Source organism: Ambystoma mexicanum, chromosome 14 (assembly GCF_040938575.1).
Source record: "Ambystoma mexicanum isolate Mex_15411 chromosome 14, UKY_AmexF1_1, whole genome shotgun sequence".
NCBI classification, from domain to species: Eukaryota; Metazoa; Chordata; class Amphibia; order Caudata; family Ambystomatidae; genus Ambystoma; species Ambystoma mexicanum.
Window position 1 is genome coordinate 40,019,948 of NC_090940.1, and position 21,126 is coordinate 40,041,073.

The 21,126-nt window shown below is 49.6% G+C and overlaps 1 protein-coding gene across 7 annotated transcripts in view; it reads left to right on the forward strand.

Moving 5' to 3' along the window:
* The window catches only part of HECTD1 (HECT domain E3 ubiquitin protein ligase 1), a 1,011,111-nt gene that overhangs the window by 851,197 nt on the left and 138,788 nt on the right, over positions 1–21,126 (forward strand). For all 7 annotated transcript variants that reach the window (XM_069638480.1, XM_069638479.1, XM_069638478.1 and 4 more), the window contains 3 exons: positions 3,799–3,936; positions 4,455–5,062; positions 5,410–5,488. In XM_069638480.1, coding sequence (XP_069494581.1) covers positions 3,799–3,936; positions 4,455–5,062; positions 5,410–5,488 — 825 coding nt within the window. The remainder of the gene's footprint in view (positions 1–3,798; positions 3,937–4,454; positions 5,063–5,409; positions 5,489–21,126) is intronic.

A 21,126-nucleotide genomic window follows, 5' to 3' on the forward strand; every position in this document is an offset into this window, starting at 1 on the left:
TCTGGATGCGACGCAGGCTAGCGTTAAGAATCCTGAGTGAGGCACATGCTAACAGTTACATTCTAAAGTTCAGAATTCCATACGAGTGTGGCACACGCTACCATTCACATTTCTATCTAGATGCGACGCAAGCCAAAGTTCAGAGATCCATACTAGTGTGGCACATGCTAACAATCACATTTCTATCTAGATTTGATGCAAGCTAGGGTTCAGAATTCTATGTGTGGTGCATGTTAGGAATAACATTTCTATCTGGATGCGACGCAGGCTAGAGTTAAGAATCCTGAGTGAGGCACATGCTAACAGTTACATTCTAAAGTTCAGAATTCCATACTAGTGCGGCACATGCTAACATTCACATTTCCATCTCGATGCGACGCAAGCCAAAGTTCAAAGATCCATACTAGTGTGGCACATGCTAACATTCACATTTCCATCTAGATGCGACGCAGACTAAAGGTTAGAGATCCATACTAGTGCGGCACATGCTAACATTCACATTTCCATCTCGATGCGACACAAGCCAAAGTTCAAAGATCCATACTAGTGGTGCACATGCTAACATTCACATTTCTATCTAGATGCGACGCAGGCTAATGTTAAGTTCCCTACATGTGTGATACTAGCTAAAAAAGTTCATATGCATCAGAAGGCAACATTTACAATCCATTTACAGTGGTAACAAGTCTTTCTAAGTATGTATTGTCTAATTCTATGGCAGTCTATGCTATTGAAGGTAAGGTAGAGTGACAGGGGCTTTCTGGAGTAGAGTAATTGCTCAACACCCCACCCATGCCACACTCAGTTTTGTTGGTGTCTGCTGGCTTCCTTGGCTTCCCCTGCTGACACCTGCAAACACATCTTGGAGCCGCCAATGTAGGAGCCGCCTTTTGCCTTGAGGCCCTTAGCCGCAAGGGCTGCCCAGGGAAGGTCGGTTAAGATCGTCAATAGCACCAATCGCAGGGTGGGGTTGGAGGCGGGTGGAGATTGTTTGCGTTGCTTTTAAGTCGGACCCGAGCGCTAGGAAGATCCTCCGGACTTCCCTGATGCAGGACTGACCAAGCCTGAGCCACCTCAACAGAATGCTGGACCTCAGAAGCAAGGAAAGTCTGAAGTGGTATCCGAGAACCGCAGTGTTGAGATTTGCTGTCAGACGCGAGGAGCTGAAACACCGAAGGGCCGCTGAATCGAAGTTTGCCCATTGGTGCCCTGACCGTCCCATTGCAGAGTAGGAGTCCCCAGACGTCCTCCCTCTTGTCCCCACGGCTGAGGCTCAGGAACAACAGGATCTGCAGAGCTGTACAAGGACAGAAGCCAGCTGGAACAATGTCTTCCAACCAGAGGGAGGTACTGTAAAGTCCAAGAACTTACCTCTTGTTGTGTAGCCTTACTTGCTCTCAGTTGAGACCTGTCTTGGTTACCTTGCAGAGTTGCTAAAACTTTGCCCCTCAAAAGCCTCCCAGCTTGTGGCCTTCAAGTGTTCTATTTTCCACAAACATTTCTAAAAATATGCAAGACTTTTTTCCGTCCTACAAAGAAGACCTTTAGCTACCATTGACATTGTGCTGTTAACATTGGCTGTCCAGGCTCCCTGAGAGACTCCTCTTTACCTCTGACTTTGTGCTTTGGCCTTTCCCCCAGGAAAGGGTTAATTTACTCTGTAGTGGATGGTTTTTAAAAGTACTTTTAAGTTTGTGAACATTTTGTTAACCTTTGTTTTATTCCTCTATTCTATTTTTTACACGAGACTCAGTATTGCTCTAAATGTACCAGTGATAAATCGATGTACACAGTGTCCTAGCTATTTAAGTCACCTGAGGGTGTAGGAAGTGTCTGTGTGCCATCCCCAATGGGTTTCATCTGATTTAGAGAAACAGACTGTGTTTTGAAGTGTATTATAAGTGTTATCTATATATTGCTCCCTTCTGAAGAAGGCTTATACAACAAATTGTGAAATAAATTAATAATTGTTTTATCAAGAAACCTTGAGTGTGTATTTATTTGAATAACTGTACTGTTAAACTCTGTGTCACAAAATTACTGCTCACATTGACCCCTCTTGAGATAAGCCTGGCTTCTCAGCCACACTACCAACTCGTGTAGTTCAGACTTATACCAAAGGTTTGGTCCCTATTGCCAGGAGGTCAAGGTTATTGTAGTGCACCCAAAGGTTACTGCATACTATCTTGCCTAACAGATAGTATTACTTGCTTATAGTCATTTTTATAGGTTTTGCTTTGCCATAAATAAATGTAATAATTGTATAACTACTTGTCTAAGTGTAATCCTTGATTATTTACTTTGTAGACTAATTGTGGACCCTTGACCACTCTCCATTCTATATTGATTGGTTTGGCTACAGCTCCCGGAGTTGTCCCTGTGCACTAACTAGGTTGGCCTCATAGAACTCTGTCCAGACCAGAGTATAGAAATCCAGTCTAACAACTAGTTGGTTCCACTAGTTCAAGGGCTGAAGCATCGATCAAGGCCTTAAGAGATCAGGCCGAGGAACGGGGCTTTACTGGGCTGGCTACTGGACGGGATGCTGGGGCACTTCAGGAGTCGTCGTCTTCGGATCTTCAGTAGGCTACTCTTCTTCGAGGGATTCGTGGCTGCAGTTATGATCCGAAGAAATGGCTGCAGAGGTCCTCCTTTTATCCAAATTCCAAAATCTCGAACACCCATTTTAGGGCACTAGCGATTTTCAGCTTCCCACCTTCAAGGGAACCTGTCTTGGAGAAGCTGTTGACAGCGTCTGGAAGGACGCTTGTAGTCACGTGCAAAGGGTGATCGTCACTGGAACTAGTCTCCCTCCATCCAGTGAAGTGTCCCAAGGAGGCCTGCATCATTGGATTCTGCATTTCTTCACAGACGGGGTGTGCATCTTGCATTGCGCGCCGACTGGAAGAATCCTCAAACCCACAACACCTGGGCGCCCCTCTCTGGAACCAAAGGTGGAAGATCGAGCCCCCCAGCGTTCCACAGACACATCTGGGAAATATCTTGGTCGAGGGGAGCCGTGGGATGATGAGCATCAGTGTGCCTGCCCCCTCCCCCGCCCCCCAAATCTTCAATAGGATAACATTGGTACAGAGTCCCTTTGTCTCCCATCTCCATTCCACTCACCTTTGGTCGTCAAACCTGGGTCGGGTATCCTCCCTCTAGGTTAGCCTTGGGTCTGAATAAAGGAGAACGTTTACCATCCTTTGTTAAATTGTTGATAAACTTTTTATTAGTTTGAAACTAATCACCACGCACAAGCCCAATGCATCCTTTCGACAGAGAACTCATATTGGTGAGCAACATTGTGTGGACTCTGACTTTTGGGCACACGGCCCAATTCATCTCAGGGTTTGGACTTATGAAGTTAAAATGTTATTCTTGTGCTTGGTTTCCATCATTTACTGCATCTAACTTTCCTGCTTTGCTTGATGGTTATCTGATGTTAATTTGAACCTATGGTGATTGTATATATTTGTACGTTAGTGTTTGAAAATATCGCCTGCTAGATTAATTTTTATAATGGACTGTCTGAATTGAATTATTGCCATTCTGTGTGGACTCATTGAAGGCCCCCCTGCCCCCACTCGCACTCTCCTGAGACTAAGCCTCGACTGCTCATCCAAGTACCTTGATTGGGTTTTGGCTAACCTCCCGAAGGTCCGTGTTCTTCATAACTAGGGTGGCCTCCTAAAGTCTGTCCTCCAGGCCAGATTCTAGAAATCCATACAGTTCTTCATGAGGGAAGTATCTGTTCTATTTTGTTTGTGATTCAATCTTTTTTTCCCCTCGCGGCAGGTGGAGTTTTTGGGAGAGGAGGGGACAGGCCTGGGGCCGACGTTAGAATTCTATGCTCTAGTGGCTGCAGAGTTCCAGAGGACGGATCTCGGGATCTGGCTGTGTGATGATGATTTCCCTGATGATGAATCCCGCCAGGTAATCCTCTATATTAAACGGTCTCTGGGCATATATTTAGACTCTGTGCATTGCAGGGTCATTTTCCAAGGTCTGAAAACAGTTTACTGGGCTGGCTTCTTTTACAATGGTTCATTGTTCACTTTGTTGTAGCTGTTAACATTTAGTCAAACAACATGAATGACATCAATGTGACACTGTGCATGGGTTGCTGATATATAGTCAATTGATCGGTGGTTGCTTAGACTGACATTCTCTGCTAAAAAGGCCTGGCAACTCGCCTGGTGCCTCAGTGAACACCAGTAATATTCTTTGAGCAAACCATTGCAAAAGCGAGAATTATTCCTACTCTGTATTGCAAAGGACTGCTACATATAGTTTAATTCCCCGGGGTTACGGTTCTTTTTTGTTTGGTCTTACGGGTGACCTTTACACTAAGCTGGGAACTTGACTGCTGAAAGCATTTTACTCATAACCAAGGAGTCCTGCTTTTACTTTACCAAAGTCCTTTCCCCCCCCCCCCCCTCTTATCTCAACAGGTCGACCTTGGAGGGGGGCTGAAGCCGCCAGGTTATTACGTGCAGAGATCGTGTGGCCTCTTTACAGCACCATACCCACAGGACAGTGATGAGTTGGACAGAATCACCAAACTTTACCATTTCTTGGGTATTTTCTTGGCAAAGTGTATACAGGATAACCGCCTGGTGGACCTGCCCATCTCCAAACCTTTTTTCAAACTCATGTGCATGGGGGACATAAAAAGCAACATGAGCAAACTCATCTATGAGTCTCGGGGGGACAGGGACATGCACTGCATGGAGAGCCAGTCTGAAGCCTCCACGGAAGAAGGTCACGACACTCTGTCTCTCGGGAGTTTAGAAGAAGATTCCAAGTCAGAGTTCATTCTGGACCCTCCCAAGCCCAAACCGCCAGCATGGTTCCAGGGCATTCTGACATGGGAAGACTTTGAACTGGTGAACCCCCACCGTGCCCGCTTCCTGAAGGAGATCAAAGATCTGTCTGTCAAACGGCGGCAGGTGTTGTCTAATAAATGTTTGTCTGAGGATGAAAAGAATACAAAGCTGCAAGAGCTGGTGCTAAAGAACCCCTCAGGGTCAGGCCCACCAGTCAGTATAGAGGACTTGGGGTAAGTACACCAGTGATCCTCTGTGCTTGCTGGGGCTCTATCCACTTAGTCGTTTCTGGCTAGCTGACACAAGGAAGTTTAGGCAGTGATGTTCCAAACAGGCCAAAAGGCAGGAAGCAGTGATGATTGAGAAGGCCTGTCTCAATCAGTGGGTAGTGTTGAAGTGACTTATTGATTGACCGATTGAATTTATGTGGGGGTAAAATATCTAGTGACACTGACAAAAGGGACAAAGCCGAATGGTGGTCCTAGAGAGAACACTCGCATAGGTTTTTGTGGGAAAGGGGGCTACCAATAAGAAACCAGTATAAGCCACAAGACTGACACCCTTTTTCTGTGTTCTGCAGGCTGAACTTCCAGTTCTGCCCTTCGTCCCGGGTGTACGGGTTTACAGCTGTGGATCTCAAGCCAAACGGAGAGGACGAGGTAAACAACTGTCTAACATGTGCAATACTGCCATATTCAAGAATATGCATTACAAATACCAACGTTTTACTTAAGTGTGTGCTTCTAGTATTACATCAAAGCACATCGCATACATTGCTCCAAGGTACCAAGTGTTAGGGAGAATTCTCTTTTCTGTGCTAATTCCCTTCCACCTTAGAGGCCCCAGCTCTTTTGTTGGTCTTTAGGACTTTATAATTTTAATCCTGGAGTGAGACCTTTTTTTCACTCTCATGTATTTTGATCTGATTTGGATTATTTATTTCCTTTGTTTTTGGAGTCTGACAAACTCCATAGGCATCTACTTGTATGGTGACACACAGCACCTTCAGTGCAGTGTCACTGAGAAATCCTTTAGATTTCTCATACAGTTTACATACCTTTTCGTGGGTGAACTACAGTTCCCAAGAATACTACAGTGAAACCTTTTCTCTTTATAGGTCCAGCATACCCCATCTTATGTGGAGTGCTGGGGTGGTTACTTAGTAGCCCCTTTTCCTATTTACTCATGTAACATTGGTGGGACAAGCGGTTCTAAGACATCTGTTCGCCCATGAACCTTCTCACATCCCACCACCTTCTCCTAAAACTGCTCGCTAATCTAAGCACAGCATGTGATCTAGGCAGATTCCACAAGACTCAGAATGGATACGTTACTCACCGTAATCGTATTTCTGATGCTTGTATCTGCTTAGATTCACATGCGCCCTCCCCTCCGAGGGAAGGCGCATGGATGCTTTTGAGCTTGTCTGATAAATATCTGCTTGGATCATCTATACGCACGCTACACTTCATGCTACCTCATGTCAGAAAAATAACAATATGAGGGACCTCGATGTGTGAAGGACCATGGGTACAGTGGACGTCACACTAGGGATAGTATTACTGGCACACCCTGTTGGCATCCCTTTTCGAATTTCGAAAACAACAACTGGAATACTCTGCAGCTTTCACTAGATGCAGAGTATTACAATTACTAGATTCACTAGGCCTATGCACAGCATGTGAATCTAAGCCGATACATGCATCAGAAATACGATTACAGTGAGTAATGTATCCCTTATGTTACCCTCGCTACTTTAAATGGCTGGTGGCAGTGGTTTAATTTTCCAACCATTGTGCTTTTCTAATGCAGACTGAATCCTCAGCTGCAGTTTAGCACCCATGGGTGATCATTGTGTCAAAATGGCCCTGGTTTTCTTTTTTCACCATTTCTTGTTTGTGAGGTCTTTCTTAGGTTTTACTCTGCGCGCCAAGCCATTTTGAACCCTTTGTTTGTTTTGCCTTTGGTGGGCTTCAGTTCTGAAACCTGCCTCTGGCTCCAGTGTGTCTGGCAGGGCAGGAAGTGAGGAGGGTTGTTAGGCAAGATTGTATGGAGTAATCCTCTGACTACACCAGCCTTGTCCTCTTGGCAATAGGTAACCCAACTATTGGTATAGGTCTGTACTACACAAGTTGGTAGAGTGACTGAGCAGCCAGGCTCATCTCAAGAGGGGTACATGTGAGCTGTAGAGATGCAACATAGAGATTCACAATTACAAGTATCCAAATAACACTTATACTCAAGTTTTTCCAGTATAATAATTATTTAACAGTCAGTTTTAAGCAAACCTTCTTTAGAAAGGGCAATATGCAACAATAAAAATATACTTCAAATACACTTCCTCAGATTCAAATCCTGTAGATACCCTTTTGGGATGTCGCACACAGAATTCATACACCCTGAGGTGACTTCAATTGCTAGGACACTGTGGGCATTGATATATTACTTGTTACACTTAATGCAATACAGAGGTTGTTGAAAAAGGTTAACACGTTCTCTGAACAGTTGAATACTTTATAATCCCCCAATGAAGTATAGGCTAACCCTTTCCCAGCAATACAAGTAACTTATGTACCACCTATGAGATACAGTTAAACACAAAGTCAACGGGTCAGAAGAATCTGCAAGGAGCCAGGACAGCCAATGTCAATTGAAACAATGTCTAGGGGAGCTGAGGCACTTCTTCCGATAGCACAAAAGTCTTGCACAATGTTAAATAGAGAGTTTGTTGTAAAAGAATCACTGTTGGGCCACAAGCTATAAGGCTTGTGTAGGCAACGCTGCAAGCAGCTCTGCAGGAAAAGCAGCTGCTGCAAGTCTCCAGTGAGACAAACACGCTACAGACCAAAAAGGTAAGTACCCCTTTAGTCAAGACAGTACCTTAGGTTGGAAGAAGAGGATCCAGCTGACTACTGGTCAGGTTGCAGTCCTGCAGTTCCTGGGCCTCCGTCTTGGAGACAAGAGGGAGGACGTCTGGAGGTCTCCTGCACTGGAGTTCGAAGGTCGGCGGCAGCAATGGTTTCTTTCCAAATCAGCGGTACTTCACGGATTCAGCTACCGGGAATGGCACCAGTGCGGTTCTTGGACACCTTGTGGGCTTCCCTTGCTTCCTGGGTCCCGCACTCTGTTGAGGTGGCTCAGGCTTGGGTTGTCTTGCTTCAGGAGGGTGCTCAGGAGCTTGGGTCCGGCTTAAAGACGATGCGTGAGCCGGCCCCATCGAAGGCTCCCACTAAGGCTCCTGACCTGAGCCTTCCAGTGCACCAGCCACAGTTGGAGCAGATGCTCTATCCGCAGGCTGCAGGAGCAGCCCTGCCATTCGCCTGTAGCTCTATTGCCTGTAGCTAACGAGGTAAGCCATCCGGCTGTATCTACCCCCGTACCTCCTCTGCTGGCTAATGCGACGCTGACCGCTGCAACTACTATTATAATTGCTACAACCGATGATTATGAAGCTGCATCCTTTGCCATAGCAGCTGTTTTCATATTGATGTAATCTTTCACTATCTGCGGCACGGAAAACCGCATGGTTTTCACACTTCCAAGATGGCCGCCGACGAACGGAGATCATCTGGACTTTGATTCAGGAGCACTTCCTGATTTGGCCGCGAATCTGCCTTCTGATTGGGCAGACACCTTCCCTTAACCTATCGTGGGGCACCGGCAGGCGTGAGCCGGCCCCATCGAAGGCTCCAAATAAGGCTCCTGACCTGAGCCTGACCAGTGACTGCCAGAGCCCAGGCCCCAAAACTCTGCTTGAGCGCATCGTCACCCCAGACAAACGCTGCCTGCCATTTCGACCACCTTGATATCCCTGTGCCCATGCAACCTGCGCTTCTACGATCTGTGAGTACAACGGAATATATTGACTCTTGAAACACCTGTGACGCTACGCTATGCTTACTTGATGGGACAACTTGCAACCCTCTGTAGTCTCTACCGGCACACTTGGGACGCAATGTTATCCGTCATTAACATAGACATTGTTCCCTGTTTGATCCTATCTTATACGCGGATACTTGCTAGCCTTAGACTTACCATCCATCCATTGCTCGTACTGTTGCTCTCTGCCTTCTAGGCACTCTCAGTATCGTTCGCATATAGATGGAGCTTTGCATTGCTATTATCCCTCACATGCACTACTGATAACTCTCTGCTTCCTTGGCACGTTAGTATCCTTTCGCATTTAGGTGATGTTCTGCCTTCACTACCATTGTTGAATTCATTACTGACTTCTCACTGTTCTCTAGGCACGATTAGCATCCTTCGCATTCAGAGCATGTTCTGCCCTCACTACTATTGTTGAATGTATTACTTTACATTGTTTTCCAGGCATGTTAGCATCTCTCGCATTTAGGTGATACTCTGCCTTTCTACCATTGCTGAATGTTTTATTGACTCCCCATTGTTCTCTAGGCACATCAGCATCATTCGCATTTAGATGTAACCTCTGCCCTGCTACTACTCTCAAATGTATTATTGCTGTCTCTCCACGACCTTTACAACACTCAGTATCTTACAGCACTCTCTCCCATTGCGCTAGTTAGCACCCACCACCATTTTGCATGGGTAGAAATTAGTAAGCACAACTATAGTCAGTCTTCGCTAGACACTAACAGACTTACTGGCACGCTAGGCTGTCACTCACCAACTACCACACACCTCCTGCCCAGTGAGTCCACGGAAATCCATAGCCTAAAACAGGATTAGTAAGTTTTACCCCAGATTGCCTACCCCCTTCATTATGCAGGTGCTGCTAACCTTAATGATGTTCCCCTTCTGCATAATTCCTAGTGCCACCCCCTGCACCAAAGGGCACTACATCAAGATTAATGATGGCCTAGGGAGACCGAGTTGTCCACGTCACTACCCCATCCCATGCCCTACACCTTTCCTCCCCTCACTTCCCCCTTTTCCCTTACTTACAACACCTAAACTATATCCAAGCTTAATTACGCTTACTATACTGAATAGGTTGACCTCCCTGCCTATAGTCGCATCTGCCTCCCCCCCCCCCCCCCCCCCCCCCCGGGACATGTCCAAGCGCAATGAGAGACTTGCCAGCAGACTACCAGGCAACAAGCACTCTGTAATAGAACACACTGACAAGCACACTCCTCTGGATCGCTCTAGTTCCACCCATAATAACTTTAGGCGAACAAAGTCAACGCACACAGATGCACTAAACATCTCGGATACCATCACCCCCAGCCCACCATTGAAGGATTCACGGACACAGCCTATCAACGGTGCTCTATTGAATGTCGGGTCCCTTGTAGCACACGCATCAGAGATTGCCGAGATTATCATAAACAACAACCTAGACTTCCTAGTTATGACGGAAACCTGGTTGCACAAGGCAGCAGGCCCCTCCATTGCCCTAGCCATCCCGGATAATTACACCATTCTCCGTGCAGACAGACCCACGGCCCGCGTTGGAGTAGCCATTATCTTCAAAGTCACTCTTAACATAAGACCTGCCACCCCCACGGTGCTATCATCTTGCGAACTCCTCTCAGTCAAGTTCCAAACCTCACCGAACAACACTATCGCACTACATAGCATCTACAGGCCCCCAGGATCTCCTGGATCCTTCGAAGAAGACATCACAGCCTTAGCAGCTGACAACACCAAGCCTACAGTGCAAAAAGTCCTCCTAGGAGACTTTAACCTTGGGTATAATGACACCAGCGACCCACACGCAACCTCCCTAGCCTCTGCACTATCAGATTATGGCTACACCCAAATCGGTTCCAAACCTACCCACGAAAAGGGTAGGATAATTGATTGGGTAGCAGCTCTCAATTGTAACACTTCCCTGTTAGATACTACCCCTGTAGTATGGTCTGACCACCACCTCATCACCTTTTGAGGTGAACATCAACAACCTAGAAAAGACCAAGCCTTCCATTGCTCCTCCATGCCTCGCAAGAAATAAACGTAACATTACAGTAGAAGCCTTAGTTCCTTTGGTAGTCCCTATACTCAATGCCCTACCAGACACAAATGATCCTAATAACTTGACCACCGCCTATAATGAGACTATGGCCAAAGCGATTGATGCTATTGCCCTGCTAAAACTGCGCAAAAGTAAACCGACATCCCATCTTAACTCGTGGTTTACACCAGAGTTAAAAATGCTCTGTAGAGAAAAAAGAAAATTGGAATCACGTTGGAAATCCTCACCCACTCCGGAAAACAAAACTAACCTTGCCACCATCTCTGCCACCTACAAAAATAAGATAATTCAGACTAAAAAAGAAACATACAATGACAGAATAGCCCAAGCTAGTTCCAGTACTAAAGAACTTTTCATTATCCTAAGAGAACTTGAAAACCCCAATCCTACGCCAGATACCTGTACTAAGGATAAAGCCTGGTGTACCAGTATACAAAATGCCCTTTCCAACAAAGTCAAAGGACTTCGGACCAAAATAGCTGACAAAAGATCCCAACTAACAGTTAACACTCCAGCACCCACCGTTCCCGCACATACTACTTCAGGCTTCATGTTTAAAAAAGTTACCATACCAAGCGTCTCTAAAACCATCTAATTGTAAGGGTGATAGCTGCCCTGCCCAGATCATAAAGGATGCAGCTAGAGACCTAGCACCATTTATTACTAAGCTCATAAATTCTTCATTTCCCAGTAGCTCTGTCCCAAGTAACCTGAAGCAGTCTTGGGTCCTACCGCTACTAAAGAAACAGACTCTTGACCCGGCTATTCCCACCAACTATAGACCAATTACGACAGTCCCCTTTTTACTAAAGATCTTGGATAGAATTGCCTATCTGCAAATACAAGACTATCTTGAAAGTCACAAATTACTCGGAACCCGTAAATCTGGCTTCAGACCTCAGCATGGCACAGAAACCGCCCTTGTTGATCTCAAGAGCCAGATCGATGAATTAAAAGATAATGGAAAGAAGGCCATCCTACTCCTTCTGGACCTCTCAGCGGCTTTCGATTAGGTGGATCATGCTTTACTCTGCGACCACTTATCAGCAGCTCACTTCTCCAGTTCTGCAGTTTCCTGGATCCAATCTTTCCTTGCAAATAGAACAATGCGCGTGTTCTCACCCTCGGCAGCTGCTGATCCCATTCCCATCACCTGTGGAGTCCCCCAAGGATCATGTGTCTCGCCCACTTTGTATAACATTTTTACAAAGCCACTATTCGACAAATTGGACCGTCTGGGTGTCACCTACACTAGCTATGCGGATGACACCCAGATACTACTACCCCTATCATGAACTTATGATATTGATGTCGCACGGATCAACGAAGTCTACACCATCATTCAGGCATGGATGGCCACGCATGGCCTCTGCCTGAATGATGATAAGACAGAGTTACTCCTAGTTGGCTCACCTAACAACTTGCTCAAACTTAGTCCTCGATACACAAGCATCCTCATTGATGGGAACAATATACCCGTAGCCAAACATGTAAAAACTCTAGGTTTTTACCTCGATGCACAATTTAACCTAACAAAACAGATAAACATGACCTCATCTGCCGCTGCCTACACTGGCAAATTGATCAGAGCATGCAGACCTTTTCTCTCCACCACTAGTACCCTGACTTTGTCGAGGGCGCTCATACAATCCAAATTGGATTACTGTAACAGTCTCTACCTTGGTGCCAATAAAGCCATCATAAATAAACTACAGATTATGCAAAATAACGCTCTGAGTAGCGTTAAATATTCCCAAAAGAGAGCATATATCAGAAAGCAACACAAGTGGCTCTCTATACAGGATAAAATCGACTTACAAATGAGCTGCCTCACTCACAAAGCACTTAACCACCAAGCCCCCACCCCCTTATCTCACAGACAAGTTCACATGGAAAGTGCACAACACAACCACTAGATCATCCAACAGACCTTGTCTGGTGGTGCCTAGATTTAATTTAAAAAGAGCCGGGGGCACCAGCTTCCTGGTACTAGCCACCCAGCTATGGAACTCCCTCCCCCAGAATATTCAAATGATTCAAGCTTTTAACATATTCATAAGCCATGTCATCAATTGGCTACTTAACAAAACATAATCGCCATAGCTGCAATACTAGTGACCTTTTGTAGACTACACATTTTGCACCTACGTTGCCCTGTACTCTCGTTATGACCGCGAACGTCTGACTGTATAAAAATATAATATTTTGTATAATATGTATATATTTTACTGTTGTAAATCTTAACATGACTGCTCTTTGTAACCATTTAATTATCCTTACAGCGCCCAATTACCTCTGGGTCAGGTGCGCTTTATAAATAAAATAAACAAACAAAACAAAGCACAGCACTCGTTTCTGGTGTTCCTGACCCCTGGCACTCAGTTCCAGCAGCAGCAAGGAAGTGCAGGGAGAGGGCTTCCAGCAAAGTTCGTCTTGGGGTCAGTTGGTCCCACCTACCCAAGGGAAGAAGTTGTTTGTTCCAGGCTTCTCTAGTTGATACGAAATTGTAGCTTCAGCACTGCGACAGGGCTTCACCGGGCAAACCAATGGTCCACGGGGTGCAGCAAGCTTCTCTTCCAGTTTCTTTCTTCAGATTCTTCGTCCAGTGGTCCACTCTGCTGTCACGATTCATGCCCCTGACCCCCTCTGGTATAACAGCCCCCTGGCAGCAGTGGGGCTAAAGCCTTTCATACTGGCCTCAAGGGCCTTAGAACTCCATCAGAAACATACATGGAGTCAGTCCTGGCGCCAGACTCATTATCAGGAATAAAGCAATACCAGTTTTGGACCTTAATCCAACATGGAGGCCTATTACATAGCTCAGTTCCTTAAAACCAAGCCATGTGGTGTTTTGGGTGTGGCTGGGCCTGGAACTACTTGGCCTGGAACTACTTTACCTGGGCTATTTAAACCACACCCAAACAGCAGAACACCCTTTGCATTATCCTGCACTCCTGCAGCGTAACGCTCACCGTGTCCAGTTCCTGCCCATCTGCTTCTCCGGCGGCCCGATCCTGAAGCCCTAGATCCGGATTCCATTAATAACCTGGAAGAACAAGAACAGCATTAGCGAGCAAGAACACTTACCTGTGAAGTAACCGGTCTTAAATTCATCCTGCGATTCGCCTACCTCGCCCATCTGCGGAGTTCACCGCAACCTGCAAAGATAAAGAAACGAGGACAGCATTAATAACGATTCTTACCTGGGCAAGCGGCGAGTCCTGGCAGCACCCTGCGCTTCTCTTACCTCGCCCATCTCCGGGTTTCACCGCAACCTGCAAGGGAGAAGGAACAAGGTCAGCATTAGCAAAGCACTTACCTGGGCAAGCAGCGCTTCGATCGCTCATCACTCTGGAACATCACTGCAACCTGTACAAATAAGAGAAGAGAACACAGGTTAGCAATTAACACCAATAAACAGTGCAGCGCTCCGCATCAATAACTCACCGTGGTCTTCGCCAATCGGCGCGGCAACTCAGTGATCGCAACCATTCCTGTGAAAACAAAGAGACATTGTTAAGAAACAGCGTAGTGGGGCAAGAGGGAAAGCAAGGGACAAAATAAAGACGGAAAAGACATTATAACTCACCTGGAAGACAGCAAGCCGAGTCGGAGTCACAGCCGGTATGGACCCGACATAAGGGCACACGGACCAGTGAAACAACAAGGTCCACGGAACGCCCGCACCAACCACATGCCCCTGCACAGAGACGCAGGACGGAGAGTTCAACACACAAAAAGCTAAGGTGAGCAATAACCCCAAGGGAGGGGATTTGGACCAGAAGGAGGTGGGAGTCCACCCAACACAGAACCAGTATCTTAACCCTCCATTCTCCTGTTATAGGCGCTACCCAACATCTGGCACATAACCCAGCAGAGGGGTCCGGGTTAGCGCTTAGACCTCCATCCAGTATCGTGGGGCGCCCCCGTGGATACCAGGTGAGCTTTACATCTGCCTTCTGTTCAAGAAACCTCGCCTTTTATGCAGGTTTCTCCCATTCAGGCACAGCCTAGCTGTCACTCTCACAGCAGGGTGGTTGTTCCCCAAGGACAGCAAGCAAGCCAATCACCTTTGGGTGCCTTCAGGTAACCAAGGAGACTAAGCACAGGGCGTTTCGGGCGCCTCCCTCGCTCCCTGCACCCGCCAGACATCTTGGAGCCAGAGGCGGCCTTCACTCGTGAATCTCGCCAAAGACAAAAGGGACCGAACCTGGTTTGGCACGCAGAGTAAATCTCAAGAAGGACATTCCCGACAAGAAATTGCGAAAAAAGAAGACCGTTGCCATTTTAACGAAATGGGCACCCATGGGGTGCCTTACTCTGGCTGCGAACGCAGCCTGCTATTAAAACACACAATGGTAGTAACAAGTAAACCACGGTCACCAGCCATTAATTGTAGAAAGGTGTTAGGCAGAATCCTGTGCAGTTCCCTTGGGGAACACTGCAAAAAGATTAAGACTACAGCAGTAAGCAGTAAACCCAATTGGTAGCAGTCTGCACCACCCAGATTTACCTGGTAGCTGTGGCTGAGCAGTCCGACTTCTCTCAAGAAGAGTAGGGCAGTATGCAGAGTATACACAATAGGGTCAAAACACAGTAGAGCAAACAAACACTGACCAGAGCTTTGTATAAAAAGTATATAGTTATTTATTTAAAACACACTTTAGATAATACACTAGCACACTCATTGAAAGGTAATCTTAAACACAGTCGGGTAAGTATACACACCTCCCTTGATAACTATCAGACAAGTCAGGGTTAAAGCACAACTATTTGTTAAGACAGAAGTGAGCGCTTAACCTAGATGGCACTCCAATAGTTTAGGTTAAAAGGGGAGAGAAAAGGCAGAGCATAAAATAAAACCGTTTCCCAACACTTGAGTTCAGAGCAAGGGGAGAAAGGCAGGTTATACGGTAGAGCCAAAGTTCATAGGCCCGGCCCACTTTAAATGGAGCAAAGGGAAATGTGCCCAGGATCACGCGGTTTAAAGTGCACTGAAAGTCTTTGCAGAGTGTTCAAAAGAGGTTGGGGCGATTCAAAAGATATAGTTAAAGGTCTGGAGCCAACCCAGTTTCTCCAGCATGGGGTCTGGCATGGATTCACATGCTCATGAATATTCCCCGTCAGTATCAGTTTCGTTTCTGATCTGTCTTTCGTAGTAGTAACCAATCACTGATCTCTGCGTCATACTGACCACAGCCAATGACTGCCCTCTACCTAAGCCCCGCCTCTGGCAGCCATCTTCAGATTTTTACCGCACGTTCAAGTGTTGGGATCCTCGTGCTATTGCTCTCGAGCGTTAGTGCTATTTTTCACGATTTTTCTCAAAATATTTCTCTTTTTTCGGTCAAAAGAGCCTCAAGCTCCACCGTTTCTTCATCCGATCAACGGGGACCCGTGTCGGATTCGTCTACGCCCCTCAAGGGTGAAGATTTCGTCGAGCCACGCTTTTGGAGGACTCCAGAAGTTTCTCAGGCCCATCTCGGACATGGCCCAGGAGAAGGGAAGCTCGACGCCCGGAAAGCTGTTCAGGATCTGCCCTGGATGCCAGCTTCAGAATGTCTTTAAGGAGGACGAACACTCCATTTGTCTTTACTGCCTACATGAGGACAAGACGCACGTGGAGAAGGACTGTGCGTTTTGCGGCAATATGTCGGAGCGGACCATGAAGGACCGCCATCAACGTCTCGCCAACTGGCTGGAAGGGAAGAGCCCGTCAGGCGAGAAGAAGAAGTAGTCCGAGCGGTCTTCTAAGACCTTTGAGGACGCCCCGGCGACGGGGGTCCAACAGAAGGCCAAGCTCCGCGAGTCCGCTGGCACCTGGAGCGCCGAACGGTCGGGCTCTACGGGCGCCAGGCAGGGCGCATCCTCCCCGGCGCCATCAACCACGAGCCAACGCTCTGGCTCGTGTAAGAGGAAGGACGAGCACCCGGCGAAGCTCCTGGAGAGACCACGGTCGAGCTCGAAGGCCCCATCGGAGGGGGAGCGAGGCGGTGACCCTCCCCCCAAGGAGAAGGCGGTGAGTGCACCTAAGGTGGTGAAAGCCTTAATCCATCCGGCCAATGCCTCTATCGAGACAGTCGCGGCGGCCCTGGCTCAGCCTGTGGAGGCTACACCAGTGGTGGCGACCTCGGGGCTCAGTCTCCCTGCCACCGCGGAGGGAGTCCTCTTTCATGCCCATCGACAGGACCCCCGCGAAACCTCCGATGGAGAAGAAAAAGGGGGGGGGGGCAGGAGGTCGTCGTGGATTCGGCCTCAACCTCTGAGGAAGAGCTGATCGAAGTCTTAAGCCACGGCGTTGGTGTGGAAGAAGACCAGCCCGTCGGGAAAGACCCCGACGTAGGAGACGACGAGAACGTCGAGGGTGCCGACGGGGCTCCTGACCGCCCGTCGGACTCCCCTCAGCCAGTGCCGCAAGACAACTCGGCGGCCATTTTGTTGGCTATACAGTCCTTATGCTCGGAGATAAGGACGAGACTGCCGTTACCACCAGCGGAGGAACCGCTCCCGACGGGGGACCCGGAGCCAGGCCCTTCGGGGAGCCCTCCCCCTAAGAGAAGGATTCATCCTCCACCTCCTTTTCAGCCATCGCGCCCTGTTCAGCCCTCCTCCCCGTCCATGACACGTGGGGATGATACAGGGACTGACACGGCAGCGACGGGTACAGACGACGAGGTTTACGACGAGGATCTCCCGTCGTCGCCTCCCACCCGGGCTTCCCCGCCCGACGAGATTGGATCGTTTCACTCCATGATCGCCAGGGCATCCGAGCTTTTCCAGCTCTGCCCGGAAGAGAAGAAGGAAGGAAGGTTTCCTTTATCAACGGCGCGAGGCCAAGAGGAAGACGGTCCTCTCTGTACCTCTACTGGACGATATTTGGGATGAGGGCCTCGCCCTCCTCAAGAACCCATCCATGATGCCGGCTAGAAGGGATCGGTACGAGAAGAAGTACCGGGTCCCGGACGCGGCCCCCTTGTGCCTTCGGGAACAGCCGACCCCGGACTCGGTCGTCTCCGCGGCGGCCAGGAAGAAAGCGGGGGGCGGCCTCTACGTCGACCTCCCCGCCGGACGGCGAGGGAAAGAAATTAGACACGATGGGACGCAGAGTCATCTCGTCTGCAGCGACGACGATTAAGGCGGCCAACGCATTGGCTATCGTAGCCCGCTACGACAGGGAGTTGTGGTTCAAACTGGCCCCCCTGCTGGACTTCCTACCAGACGACAAGAGGGCGGAAGCCCTAGAGATCTTGCAGGAAGGAGAGGTGGTGTCGGACCACGCCATTACGATTGCGACGGACATCGCCGACACTGGATTTTGCCAGTTGGGCAACGGCGTGTGCCTTAGGCGGCGTGGATGGCTCAAGGCTACTGACTTCTGTCAGGACGTGCAGACCAGAGTCTTGGACATTCCGTTCGACGGAAACAACCTGTTTGGGAAAACAGTGGACGATTCCCTACAAGCCATCAAGACGGACACGGAGACGACCCGTGCTCTTGGTGTTCTCCAGCAACGACGGCCGCCCTTTCGGAGCGGCGGAGGCAAACAGGGTGCCTTCAAAGGTTCCAGCGGCGGATTTTCCACCTACCATCAAGCGGCCCGTTCGTCGTCACAGGAAGCTTACAGGGGACGAGGCAAGTCAGGCGGACCCCGCCGTCGTCGCCAAGGAGGACGAGGCGGCAAAGCCTCGTCGAAGCAGGAGTGAACCGGCCGTGGGGTCGGGCCCCCACCGAAGCACCCCGGTGGGAGGCCGGCTGGCGAGCTTCGTCAGCGTGTGGGAGTCCATCTCCACCGACCGTTGGGTGCTGGACGCCCTAGCTCAGGGTCACGCGCTCGAGTTTCTAAAGAGGTGCCCGCACGTCCCCCCTGTGGCCAGGAAAGAACATCACGTCCCTCAAGTTCTCTTGGAGGTAAAGGCGATGCTCAAGAAGGGCGCCATCGAGCTCGTCCCAAAGAGGCTTCGAGGCTCCGGAGTTTACTCAAGATACTTCCTCGTGAAGAAGAAGACGGGAGGATGGCGTCCCTTCCTGGACCTACGACGACTGAACAAATTCATCAAGGCACAGAAGTTCCGGATGGTCACCCTCCAACACGTCCTGGGTCAGCTGGAGGAGGGCGATTTCCTGTCGTCGTTGGATTTGGAGGATGCCTACTTCCATATTCCCATCCTAAAGGGACACCGAAATTTTCTCAGGTTCGTGGCCCAAGGGCGTCACTACCAGTTCAGAGCCCTTCCCTTCGGATTGAGGTCGGCACCCAGGGTGTTCACCAAGTGCCTTGCACCGGTGGTGGCGCAGCTGCGCCGAGAGAGGATCCACGTCTACCCCTACCTGGACGACTGGCTCATCCGAGCGAAGACGAAGGAGCTCGCCGTGGAGCACACGGCAAGGACCATCCAACTACTCACGGACCTGGGATTCTCCATAAACTACGCCAAGTCCCACCTGGTGCCCGCGCAAGACGCACTGTTTCTGGGAGCGAAGCTCGACACAGTGTCGCTTCTGGCCTCTCCGTCGGAGGAAAGGACGAGGGCCATCTTGGGCAAGGTGCAGCGGATGCTGGTCGCGGACGCGGCCAGGGTGAGGTCCATGAAGTCCCTCCTCGGAATGATGTCTTCTTGCATTTACCTCATCCGCCTGTGCAGGCCCCGGATGCGCCCGTTGCAGGAGTTCCTGGGCACGCGCTGGATCCAGACGACGGGAAGCTTCGAGGAGAGGATCACACTCGACGAGAGTTTCTGACGAGCGATCCGGTGGTGGGGCACCCGCGCGCATCTGACGGCGGGCATGGACTTCCAGACCCCCGGCCACCAGGAGACCGTGACCACGGATGCCACTGGAAGGGTGGGGAGCGCACACCGAAAATCTGCACGCGAGAGGCCTTTGGCTTCCGACGGAGAAGTCCCTCCATATCAACGTCCTGGAGCTCCGTGCAGTGTTTTGGGCCCTCGGGTCCTTTCTTCCGTCCCTCAAGGGCAAGGTGGTGAGGATCTGACAACACCACCACCATGTTCTACATCAGGAAGCAGGGCGGAACCAGGTCCCCAGCCCTGTCCAAGGAGGCGCAGGATCTATGGCATTGGGCCGTCGCCCAAGGAATGTTTCTGGTGCCGTTTCATCTGGCAGGGATAAAAAACACCATCGCCGACTCGCTCAGCAGAGAGCTGCGCTCGTGCCACGAGTGGGAACTACGACAGGATCTAGTGGACCGCCTCTTCCGACGGTGGGGCACACCCCAGATTGATCTGTTCGCGACGGCGACGAACTCCAAGTGCCGGAGGTTCGCCAGCAGGTTTCCCCAGCCGAGGAGCATGGGCGATGCTTTCTCGTTCCCCTGGGAGGGCCTGTTTCTATACGCGTTCCCTCCATTGCCATTGCTGATCCGGCTCATCAACCAGCTCAAGAGGTCACGGTGCAGGATGATCCTCGTCGCACCTGCGTGGCCGAGGCAGATATGGTTCCCGGACCTTCTGGACTTGTCAGCGTCCCCGTCAATCAAGCTGCCAGTGGATGCGGATCTTCTCTCCAGGGAAGGAGGCGCCATCCTCCATCACGACCCGAAGTCGCTGAACTTGCAGGCCTGGCTCCTGCAGCGTTAGAGTTTGGAGGATACGACATACCGGCCGACTGCAGAGAGGTTCTTGCAAAGGCCAGGGCGTCCTCAACTCTTAAATGCTATGGACACAAATGGAAGAGGTTCTCTGTCTGGTGCCACGCACAGAAGATTGACCCTCTACGGATTACGGCTCCCCAGGTACTGCCGTACCTTCTGACGCTGGCCAAGGCTGGACTGGTTCACGCGTCCATCAAGATTCATCTTGCTGCGATCTCCCGATACACCAGAACCACGGGGCGGACGTCTTTGTGGTCTCATCGTCTGGTGAAAGAATTCATGAAGGGACTGTTCAGATCGTTCCCGCCGGTGAAGGCTCCGGCCCCGGCGTGGGAGCTCAACGTGGTGCTGACCAAGCTCATGGGACCTCCGTTCGAGCCTCTGCACTCGGCTCCGTTGAAGTTCTTGTCGTGGAAAACAGCGTTTCTTGTGGCCATCACCTCCGCACGAAGAGTGGGAGAGATCCAGGCCCTTTCCTGCAAGCCCCGGTACTTGACTTTTCACGACACGAGGGTAGTGCTCAGGACACACCCCTCCTTCATGCCCTAGGTGCCGTCGGAATTCCACCTCAACGAACCCTTGGTGTTGCCTGTTTTCTTCCCGTCGCCTTCGTCGCCGGCCGAAAGGACTTTGCACTCGCTGGATGTGGCTAGAGCGCTGAAGTTTTACGTGGACCGCACGAAGTGTTTTCGGAAGACTTCACAACTTTTTGTGAACTTTGGGCCTGTCAA